At 41.4% G+C, this 12,332-nt stretch overlaps 1 protein-coding gene across 2 annotated transcripts in view; it reads left to right on the top strand.

The window, feature by feature from the left end:
* The window catches only part of SPAG6 (sperm associated antigen 6), a 138,906-nt gene that overhangs the window by 93,331 nt on the left and 33,243 nt on the right, over positions 1-12,332 (top strand). For both annotated transcript variants that reach the window (XM_018564095.1, XM_018564103.1), the window contains one exon: positions 4,920-5,111. In XM_018564095.1, the coding sequence (XP_018419597.1) occupies positions 4,920-5,111 (192 nt within the window). The remainder of the gene's footprint in view (positions 1-4,919; positions 5,112-12,332) is intronic.

The following is a 12,332-nucleotide window of genomic DNA, read 5'->3' as shown; positions in this document are numbered from 1 at the left end:
GCTCCATGCTACTTGATACTATTATGCCCAGCAGAATATTAAGCGGCCCATTCACTGTCATATTTTCTTCCTTCAACTTGCAGGCTGAACAAGGAAAATATAATAGTTGGTGAGCGTTGATGGAGGAATCTACCACTGTCTTCATTGTACTCTGACAGCAGCCACCAGCTGAACGGCTGGAAAAAATGTAACAGATTCCTCCATCCATGCTGAATCTCTCGCTTTTTCATTCTGACAGTCGGTCCCTTCAGCTGTCAAAATATCTGAACAGTGCCTGCAGAGGATTGGATGCAAACACTGTTCAGTCAACAATTTTTCTCCTGGCCCCTTCAAATTTTCGAAGGATGAGGGGCAGGAGGCGGCCGACAGTTCATCACATACAGTATATACTGTATGGTTTTAGCTTTATGTGTTTGACCTGTAATGGTAAAATGCAGTAACTGGAAATAACTTTGTGCACCCCCAAAGCCTACAGTATGACAACCATTGTGTGTGTTATAAATAAATATATTTACACATACACTTTAAGCGCCCAGTGGCGTAGTGGGTAGCGCTTTTGCCTTGCAGCACTGAGGATCCCTTGTCCGAATCCCGTAGTTCCATCAAAGTTTGTGACTGCGTTAGAATGTGTGACCGATGACGTGGTCACACATTTTAACGTAATCACGCCCGTTTTTTTGGCGGTGGAATGTGTGACCGGTCTTGTGGTCACACATTTTAACGTGATCCCGCCCAGTTTTACATAGTTACATAGTTAGTCAGGTTGAAAAAAGACACAAGTCCATCGAGTCCAACCTATAGAGATATGGAGAAAAAAAAAAGAAGAAGAAAAGCCTAAACAGAACACTATGCCCACAATTACCCAATGTTGATCCAGAGGAAGGCAAAAAAACCCCTATAAAGCATGGCTCAATTTGCTCCAACAGGGTAAAAAATTCCTTCCTGATCCCACAAGGCAATCTGATATTCCCTGGATCAACAATCTCTGATGCTTAATATACCTATAAGAACTCAATATCCGGTAATATTCGGTGCATTTAGGAATACATCCAGATGTTTTTTTAAACAATTAACCGAGTTAGCTAGAACTAGCTCCTGGGGGAGTCTATTCCACATTTTTACATCTCTAACTGTGAAGAATCCTTTCCGTATGCAAAGGTAAACCTCTTTTCCTCCAGACGCAAAGAGTGCCCCCTTGTCCTTTGCAGTGACCTTAACGTGAATAATTTGGCACCAAGCTCTTTATATGGACCATTTATGTATTTATACATGGTGATCATGTCCCCCCTTAGTCACCTCTTCTCCAGAGAGAACAAATTCTGGTCAGCTAATCTGTCCTCATAGCTGAGCTCCTCCATGCCTCTTATGAGTTTGGTCGCCCTTCGCTGCACTTTCTCCAGTTTCACAACATCCTTTTTGTAAACTGGTGCCCAAAATATCTATATCTTTATTTTTTTAAGTTAAAATGGGATGTCAGTGTGTTCCAGGGCGTTTGCATGCATTTTTGATGCGTTTGCATGCGTTCCAGAGCACGTAAAATAGGGCTTGCTGCAGTTTTATTTTACATGCTCTGGAACTGAACACTACGGTGTGAACTAGAGCCCAAAATACCATTGGAATACATTGGACGCAGTTTTGATCCCGTCTGTAACTGCTCTGCTCCTGGAACGTGCTTGGTGTGAACAAGCCCTTAGGTGTCAAAAAATGCAATTGAGGATAAAACAACATAATAATGACAAAATCAGGGATATTAGTGGATAGATATAATTAATTTTTATTCTTATGTGGATCATAAAAACCTTTTTAATAATAAATGTTATTTTATTATATGTGATTTTGTCATTATTATATTGTATTATCTTCAATTGCATTTTTTGACACCTAAAAAGCCCCTTCTATTTCTATTTTTTGGTGAATGTGCAATATGTGAAAGTTCTGCATAAACTTTCGGTGCTCTATAAATACCTGTAATAAAGAAAATACATTTTGAGTATGGGGCTTGTGACTTTTGTGTGTTTCCCAACTCCATTCCACAAGGGTCACCAAATGGCCTGTTTATAGATTCAGGTAGAGGTCTAGCTTATTTAAAGTGGACGTAAACCTTAACCAAATGTCGTTTAGTTTCGTTTGTTGTGTAGAATGCAGTCAAACTAAAAATATTAACGTGTTTCAAAATGACTTTTGAATTTACATGTGTGTGTAAAAATTATATATAAGATTTTAATGATTGAGTTCACATATACTATTTACTAAAATAAATGCTAAAAGTTATTTTACCCATGATTGCCTAAAAAGATTCCCAGTCTTGACTAAGAGGATACATTATATTTTATTTTTGTTATACCACCTTGTAATCACAAGCAATGTACCCATTCTGCTATTCAAATGCAGAAAGCCACACACCTGAATACTAGAATTCATAATATAATTTATTTTTTACTGTCTAAGGAAGACTGATTCTGGAAAATCTAGTACTATTGGGGTAACCTTCTTTCTTCCTAAAACCTCTTATTATCACAATTGTTAGATGTTTATTTATTAAATAGAAAAGCAACTGTCCATGTTTTCCTTATTTCTTAAAATGTTCAGTTTTTTATTTCATTGCTTGGTTCATTTAACCAATAATATGTTATAATAGCTAAATACAGAATACATTGATAGAGATACATTTATATTTCATTTATGTATTTCTTATTGAATAATAATATTTATATATAATATTACATGAAATGAATGTTGCTATTACTAATACTTCTAATAATGTTGTTTATGTCTCCCTTAACCCCTTCCCTCCAGCAGCACGCATATATTTCGTAGCACAGGCTAGGCCTTTTCTCTCATTGCAACATACAGTATAGGCGTACCTTTCTTTGTGCTGGAAGCCTGCTTGTATGTGCACCCCCAGCATGAAGATCGAGCTGTTACCGATACCTTCTGGTCTTGGGCTCCGTTCACACCTAGGCGACAGTGTTTTTGTGCATATTAACATTTTTGCACACATTTACGTGCAATTTAGCGGGAAGACTGAAAGACATTGCGGTCCATGAACAAATGCATGTAAAAAGACACAGGGGAATGTGCAAAACGCTTGTGTTGCGTGTTTCCAGGTGATTCCATTGAAGTCTATGGGGCCAAATGCACTGTGATGTGCCAAAAAAGCTCATTAACTTTTTCCAGCGGTCTCAGGTGTGAACAAGGGCCATTGAAATTAATGGGATTTCTTGTGTTTAGTTGTGAACAGGGATTTAGAGTAATGACTGAGAAGCAGGAGGGCCGACCCCCAATCATGTGATCACTGTGACAACCAATCACTGTGGTTACTAGTTTTAGAACCCTATTATGTAGAGAAAAAGATATGCACTGTATATATTGAATCTTTTTCTTCTCGCTAAAGCAAAAGTCTGTAAAAAAAAGACTGTTTAAAGTCTGTTAAAAAATAAAGAACAATTAGTGAAATCAGGGCTTGATCTAGGTAAGTGTTAGTGTCAATGTCTGCATTAGGATCAGTATTAGTGTCAGCGTGTTTTAGGTAGGATAGAAAATGGAAATGTGTGCTGTTGTTTCTGGACTTTACTACAGATACAGACAACAAATATTTCACACACATGTGGTATCCCCATACACATCAGGAGTAGGAGAATGTATTTTATTATTATTTTGTTTTTTGGTGGTGGATCATGGCAACGGTAAGAAATATACAGCTAAGGATAAAATAATTTTTTTCATTTACCACAAGTGAAGACACAATTTATCCAAAACAAAACAAGATAGAATTCACTTGGATACATGAAGTAGTTGCAAAGATATTTGCAACTAAGAACGGTTAAGGTTTCTTTTACCTTCCGCAGTATATAGAATATTGTAATACAATCTGCTTATGTCCTATAAGGCAGAATCATTCTGTTAAATCTTGGCTTGTTTTGTTACAATTTAAATTTTTGCTGTTAATCATGTAAACGGATTAAATATGTGATTAAATATTCTACATTATACAAAACGTATGAGAACATTCAATTTTTGTCTACAATAAAGCAGCATATAAGAGAGATGGACCTGGTTTGAATCGTGATTAAGTACAAGCTTTCAAACATGAAGATACATAAAGATGAGAGTCATTTGTCATATAAACAATTTTCTGCACATTTTTTTACATTTGGGGCTGAGTAACTTTCATTATGAATTGCGTTTCTTTAAGGTAATGAAATATGGGGGGAGTGGAATGTGTTTATAAAGACAAATGATTTCTTTTCTTTAAACATACTTCCACCATTAAACTGCTCTGGATTTTCTAATTGTTATCTCGTAGCAGCTTCCTTAGAACCATTATCTAGCCATAATGTACTTAATGCAATTATCTGGTACTAATTTTCTTTCATTTATTTCTTTCATTGAAAGTGGCTTTAAAGTAAACAAAGTCTATTATGAAATCAGGCAAACAGCACAAAGCGAGGAAGCCAATAGCATCCAGTCAGGAAGCTCCTCTCATTAGAAGAAGCTATCTTTCATTTTGGCTTAAACTTCTTAAAGCTGATTTGTTGCTATAGGTAACTTTCCATGATCGACCTTGTTAAATACCAAAGTGAACTTATATTATAATGAAATGTCAACCTGGACTCATGTCCTACAGAAACCCTAATGCGGCAATATTGCTAGGAAGCTGTATGGAAGGAAATAATTATTTTAATCTGTACCTGAACACTAAGGCTTAACCCTTTGTGGCAGCCGAGGCTCCCTAGTTATGGAGAGGTTATTGATGGAGACTAGATAATTGGGTAGGTGAAATGGTTTCCTCTCCTCTTATGAATTGGTAAGACGGAGGGGACAAAAAGCCATGATTTCTATCTAATGGTTTGTGTTATCTGGGAGATTACTTGATATGCATTGCTTTTCAGCGTGGACTTTTGTGTTGAACCTTGCAGGGGGTCCCTCAATTAGCCATCTGCCTGTCAGAGGAAGCTGAGGATCACATCAAGGCAGCTGCTGCCTGGTCCCTGGGCCAGATTGGGAGACACACTCCAGAGCACGCACGTGCTGTAGCCGAAGCAAACGTTTTCCCAAAGCTGCTGTCTTGTTACATGGACACCGAAAGCTCAGAGGACCTTCAAGTCAAGGTAAACGTCCGCTCAGCTTGAAAGCTAAGTGCTTAGGATGTATTAACATACTTGCTTCCTTGTCTTTTTGGATTGTGCCGCTCCCTGGAAAAATAGTCACCTCTACTGAAAAATAGCTATTTGTTGTCTGTTTTTGGAATGTTTAGAATTTTACAATTGATAGGCAAAGAGGTTTTTTTTAAATTCTCATTCATGTGATAAAAATATGCCACAAAGAAATCCCCAACGTAAGCTAGGACAATAACAATAATAGTTGCAAAAAAAGAAGAATCCTTAAAAGCTATTTTCTTCGCAATGGGGAATTGGCTCATTAGGGGCAATTATGGATGTAGCAAATCACAACTCCCGAGCTTCAGGTCTTAGATCCTGAACAGTGTTATCAGCCCTGCCCAGTCCACCTCTGTGAACTACAGAAATAGTCTACCTATGTTATAGAGATGAGCAGAGGGAGAGGTTTTCTGTAGTTCTAACACTTCCTGTCCTAAGGGTGACAACGCTGATCCTACATAGATACAGTATAGTGAGCAATTATTGTCACCCCAGGATAGGAAGGATGAAAATGATGGAAAAAAGCCTGAAAGCTGCTGTATGTTTAATTTCAGTTCTTGGGTTTAGATGTACTTTAGAGGCTATGTCCAGACAAAAATGATTCAGTTTGAATGGACACTAATGCAGTAAATGAGCATTGTTTGAATGGACACTAATGCAGTAAATGAGCAGTAAATGAGCATTGTTTGAATGGACACTAATGCAGTAAATGAGCATTGTTTGAATGGACACTAATGCAGTAAATAAGCAGTGTTTACAGTTAAACGGATAGCCTCACATTAAGCCAGTGTCATTCCAGCATGTCATCGTTTTTCCAAAAAATACGTTTATGGAGTTTAATGGGTTCCCCTGCCTCCAGCAGTCATGCAAGGGATGAACAAATGGATATGATTCAGGAGACACTCCAGCCAGTCTATGAGCCCAAGGGTAATTGTAAGGTGCTAGGAAGCATCGGCCTCCATTGATAAAAACAAAGCAGGATCGAAAAAGGTGCCATTTGAATTTTATTTTTTTTAGCATAGTTGAGACTGGACCGCACTGCTCTGGAACGCGGCAGAATCGTGGTAAAAACACGGCAAAACGCAATACACCGCATTCAAGATGGTGTGAACCTTTCCTAAATCTATGTGGTCTTGCACCAGGGTCACTTTAAGATAACCCAGCTTTTCAGTGCTCTTTAGAGGGATGTAGAGGGGCTCTTCTAGACCTGGAAACCTCCCAGCTTAATAATATGCAATGAGAGACCAGTCTCTTATCTGCAAGTGCTTGTCTATTGGCAATGTTTCCTTGGACCAAACTTCTAAATCTTTCTAGCCTTTAAGGGATGTGGCTCTAAATTTGATTTTCCAGTCTGCAAGTATTATCAGCCTATAACAATATGATATCCATTAGTCTTCTGGCATCCTCATTTCATTTAGAAATAAACTTATATTACAATGGCTTATGTCCTGTATTATGTCATGGCGTAGTGTCCTGTGTGCTGTCAATCTGGAGAGTATGTGTGATTAAAAGCATACCTTCCTGAGAAATGTGATACGGTGAAATGATTCGAAATATAAATAGCATCTATTAGATAACCAGCTCAAATATACTTACCTATATATGTTGAAATATTTTTTTTTAAATTGTTTACAAAATGTTCACCTCAATGCATCACTTAAATGGAAGCACGCACCAATGAATCCAGCTCCGGTCATTAAATGTATGTTTTGTAAATGCATGAAGTGTAAGTAGCTGAGTTTGACTTGATATCAGCCTATTGCTGTCCAGGTACAGCAGAGCTCAGAGGGCCAATAGCTGCAAAAGGAGCCAATCAAGTGTGTTTCAGAAAGATGGGCTCATTGATGTGCTGTTTCACTGTCCAATAACAGGGTGTAGGTGGGGAGGAGACCTGTAAGTAAAAGTGAAACCACAGGAAAAAAAGATCAGCTCCCCCATTCCTGGCCAGGCACAGATGTTTAAAAAAAAGCTACACAGCAGTACTAATGTTACAATATCTACAATTTGAGAAGATGGTGGTGAATATATGCTGATGACATGCATACTGTTGCTGTAGTGTAATCATGTAAATAGAGTTATCTTCATATAACCTAGACATATTAATACTACCGCAATTACAATCTGCAAACTTAATTGTGATTTTGTGCTAATGAATTCCACACTCAGTTGTAGTGTATTCATGTGAATGTAGTTATCTTTACACTATCTAGGTATAGTATTGCTACACTTAATCAGTGGCGTCAGATGGACGAGCGGGAGGGGGTTGCGCTGGTCGCCAGCAGGTGACAAGTGGGCTGGCCGGCAGTGAACACGGCTGCGAGGACCCAGCAGCAGCCGTCCTGATACTACAGAGAGACCCGCCTGGATGTTCCTGGCCGCTGTACCCCACGCTAGTGTGTTTTTTTTTTTTATAGCCTGCTTGAGCTTCTTTCAGCTGGGAAGACAAGAGGACCGTGACAGCTGAGGTAGGTACTTTCCATTATAGAATATGGAATAGAACATGGCTGAATTTGGAACTGACTATATTCTATTCCATGTTCTATAATGTAATTGTATTACTAGGAAACTACAAGTCGGCAGTTCAGCTGGGACTTGTAGTTCCATGTATGATAGAAAGCTGTTTTAATGAATGTCCTCATGAAAGTACTAGTAACACAATGTCATTATAGAACTTAGAATAGAATATAGCTGAACTTGAAAGTTACTGTACTATAATGGCATTGTATTACTAGTATTTTCATGAGGAAAGTAATTAAAACAGCCTTCTATCATACAGGGAACTACAAATCCCAGCATGCACTCACTGTCCCTGTACACCTCTCACATATCACCCAGGGAACTACTGCAGGGGTCTTGCATGCTGGAACTTGTAGTTCCCTGTGTGATTCATATGTGGGGGTGTACAAGGACAATGAGGGCATGATGGGACTTGTAGTTCCCTGGGTGACATGGAGGGGTGTACAGGGACAATGAAGGCATGCTGGTTGTAGTTGAACTATAAGTCCCAGCACGCCTTCATTGTTATACCCCCAGAGTCGCATGTGCGACCAGGCACTGGCATTCTGATACTTGGGGGGCCTGTAAAAGAAGAAGAGGGCCCAGCCCAGTTATATGTGGATGCTGATTCTATGAATACTCAGCTGGTGCTGTAGTGTAGTCATGTAAATAAGGTTAGCTTCATACAACTAAGGCTAGCCATACGCATGTAGATTTCTCTTGTCCAGTCTGTGGATGGAGAAATCTGTGCTGCCGACTATTGTATTCAGCAGCCGCTTTGCCCACAAGTGCCAGAATACCTGAACAGTGACTACATTTGATAGAATGCAGTGACTGTTTGGCTGACAGATTTATACCTGGCTCCTTCAAATTTGTGATTGAATATTGTTGAGCCGAGTGGTGCCCACAGGACCACCCATGGCTTGAATTTTGTCAGGAATCGGACAAAATTCCAGCCACGTATGGACAGTGTAAAGCTGGCCATACACCTATAGATTATCTGCAGATTTTCTATGGTCAGATGGAAAAAGTGCAACAGATTCCTCCATCTACACTAAGGGCTCAGTCACACTAGATGCAGTGCATTCTGGCCCGATTTTGGCCGGAGCGCACTGCCTCGCATTGCGGCCGGTTCACTTTTTAGTGGGGCAGGAGGGGGCGTGGCGGGCCATTCAAGTGAATGGCACCGTAGCCACGCCCTCCGGCCGCAATGCGATCCGCCACACGGGATCGCGAGGCACATTGTGCCTGCAGTCCGATCCTGTGCGGTGCGATCAAAATGCTACAAGTGCGCCATTCATTTGGGCCAGAACGCACTGCACCGAGTGAGAATGAGCCCTAAACTGTGTAGATAGGGGAATCTCCTGCTGGGCCGAGCATCAGTATCTTGCTAGCCGGCCCCGCTGGCTCTCAAAATACCTGAACAATCTGATTGGATGCAGGCATTGTTCAGGTATTTTGAGAGCCAGCAGGGCCAACTAGCAAGATAATGTATACATTTAATATAATACATAAAACACAGCCACTTGTGCATTGTATTTTACCTAAATATTATCCTCCTTGATAGAGCCAGCAGTAGAGTTGGTGCTCTATATTCGAGTGCCTAAGGCATTGCCTGTACCAGCCATGTGGAATTTGGTTATAATGCAGCATTAGAATAACACTTTGATGCAGAGATGATAATGGTGTATTTATTCCGAGCCCTCTGTGTGTCTGGAGTGAATGAAGCTGTAGTGGCCTGTCTGTCTTGTCTGCCTCACAGTCAGCTCTCTCCCCCCTGTGCTGTGCTCTCACTGTGGTTATATTAGTGGATTCCTTTCAAATCTTGCTGTCTGTTTAGCATTTGAGCACATGGCAGCCCAAGCTTTACCTCCCCCAGTACACACCTGGATCTAATTTTTTACACATCACTAGTAATTTTGGTGGTCTCCGCTGTGTTCCCTGTGGAAACATGCCCACCTCATTAAACTACCACTTTATTTGTCAAAATTCAGAGCAGTTATGTCTATCCAGCGCTGGGGTAACAGCATGTTCTAGATCATGTTTGGTAATATTAGCAAAGCCAAGTGGGACATGCAGTTTACTGGCAGCTTGTCCGGCCTAAACTGACAGCAAGCTGACTTTTTTTTTAGTATTAAAGGCCTCATCTTAGGGGTCTGATATAAGCGAGATGGTAATTACTTATCTCCACAGTGCCGTAGTATCTTTGCTATTTGGTAAACATGTCTGAGTAGATTTATAGCTGAACTCTGGGATCTGTAAAAAACTTCCCTTGCAGTGCCTCCCACTCACACTGCAAGGGGTTCTAATTTTTTACACATCACTAGTAATTTTGGTGGTCTCCGCTGTGTTCCCTGTGGAAACATGCCCACCTCATTAAACTACCACTTTATTTGTCAAAATTCAGAGCAGTTATGTCTATCCAGCGCTGGGGTAACAGCATGTTCTAGATCATGTTTGGTAATATTAGCAAAGCCAAGTGGGACATGCAGTTTACTGGCAGCTTGTCCGGCCTAAACTGACAGCAAGCTGACTTTTTTTTTAGTATTAAAGGCCTCATCTTAGGGGTCTGATATAAGCGAGATGGTAATTACTTATCTCCACAGTGCCGTAGTATCTTTGCTATTTGGTAAACATGTCTGAGTAGATTTATAGCTGAACTCTGGGATCTGTAAAAAACTTCCCTTGCAGTGCCTCCCACTCACACTGCAAGTCTACCCCATAGACCCATAGACTTAAATGTCTGTTAAGTCTATGGGGTAGAGGAATAGTCTGTAATACTAACCTTATTACTTGCTACGGTGCTCTCCTCTCCTCTCCAATGCTCTGGGTCATGGGCCCTCAGTGTCCTCACTGTCGGGCCTCATTCACATGAGAAACGGGCAGCCCGTACAGATCCGTACTGCCTGCATGCCCGTATCAGGCCGCTCCCGGGTGATTACACGCAGCAGCCTGTCCTTCTCTATGGGAGTACGAGGCCGTACGCCGCCCTACGCTCACCCGAACTGCAGGTCCTGTCTGATGGATCCTGTCTGCGTCCGAGCATGGACATCCACACCCGCACGGACGTGCAAGTCGGGTGAGCGTAGGGCGGTGTACGGCCGTGTACTCCCATAGAGAAGAACAGGCTGCTGCGTACAAATCACAACACGCAACACGGATCTGTACGGCCCGCCCGTTTCTTGTGTGAATGAGGGCTTAGTCCTGCATTGTACTTCATGCGACCACCAGCCGGAGTCAAGAAGAGGTTTTTGGGGACCGGCTGCACAGATAGGGGGAGCCTGCCAGAACAAAAAATAAGGATTACACCCAATTCCTCTACTCTCTCTAGATTTACCGATCATTTGACCCTTGCAGCGCAGGGAAGCACCTCTGCAAGGGTATTTTTTTTTCTGGTGCCCGGAGTTGGGCTTTAATATGGATACTTTTATAGAGTCCAGTATGCAGGCAACTGTCACTGTACAGTCTGAATCAGGCTTTCTAAGCTTTCGTAACACAAAGAAGCACTGAGTGTCGCATGCACACTTACGAATGGGGCCGATTGTATGAGTGTCACACATTACAAGGCAATGACAGCTAACTGCGCCCACAGCTGTTTGCAGTCATTCGCAAGAAATGGTACATGCTGCGATTGTCTGCAGACAATCATCCCTGGACTCAAACTGTTTGCATCCAGGGTCAATTGACCACAGGTATTCACAACATGTCCGATTACATGCAAATGGCTGCATGTGCTGTCAGCTGCCATTACTTTATACAGTGCCTTCTGGTCACAGCTGTTCACATGAGCCTCACAGAGCAATTAATAAAACTCATCCAATCGGACCCATTCGCAAGTGTGAATTGGCCTAAAATATTTTTTATGTCTCGTGGAATCCCTGATAAATTCTTACATCTACAGCAGTACCTTAGCATGACCAGTAAGTTGTAAATACAGTAATATATAAAAGAATAAAGCATGAGGTGTACCTGATGCCCAGGGCAGATCATTTTTTGTAAACAACCCCCCCCTCGCTTTTTAACACAAAATGCTCTTCAACAATAACCATGAAATTAAACATATATTACTACTGGGCAGAAAAAAAATACACAGACAGTGAATATTGTAGTGCCTCCTTACATTGGTGGTCAGTAGAAAAGTGCCTTCTCACATTGGTCAGTGTGGTGGTCCATTATATTGGTGATCAGCGAGAGAGCACCTGCTTATATAGAGCTGGGTATACGCTATCATGTTTTTTTTGTTCAACCTGCTGGCTGAATGAAAAAAATATAACAGATTCCTCCATCCATGCTGAACAGCGCAGATGAACGAATCTCCCACTGTGAGCTTTGTATTCTCACAGCGGTGCCAGCCAAGCACCATTCGGCTGAGGAATATCCAACATGTTTCTTCAGCAAAAGTCGATCTAATGATGGACTTCTGTCGAGGGAACAGACTAAGGGGTCTATTCACGAAGCAGCCGAAGGATCTAGCCGTAGCTTCAGCCGATCCTGCTTCTGACAGCTGGGTGGAGCCAGCCGTGATCTTACGGCTGGCTCCGGTCACTTGCAGAGAGATCAGCGTCCCTGGTTACCAGCTAACCAGGGACACTGATCTCCACACAGCAAACTCTGCATGCAAGGGAGCTGTAAGCAATGCACGTATGGATGGAGCTCCCTCGCGGCCATAGCCCCAGC

Source organism: Nanorana parkeri, unplaced genomic scaffold, assembly GCF_000935625.1.
Source record: "Nanorana parkeri isolate BGI_ZX_2015 unplaced genomic scaffold, ASM93562v1 scaffold23, whole genome shotgun sequence".
In the NCBI taxonomy this organism is placed as follows: domain Eukaryota; kingdom Metazoa; phylum Chordata; class Amphibia; order Anura; family Dicroglossidae; genus Nanorana; species Nanorana parkeri.
This window is presented reverse-complemented; position numbering and strand designations above follow the sequence as displayed.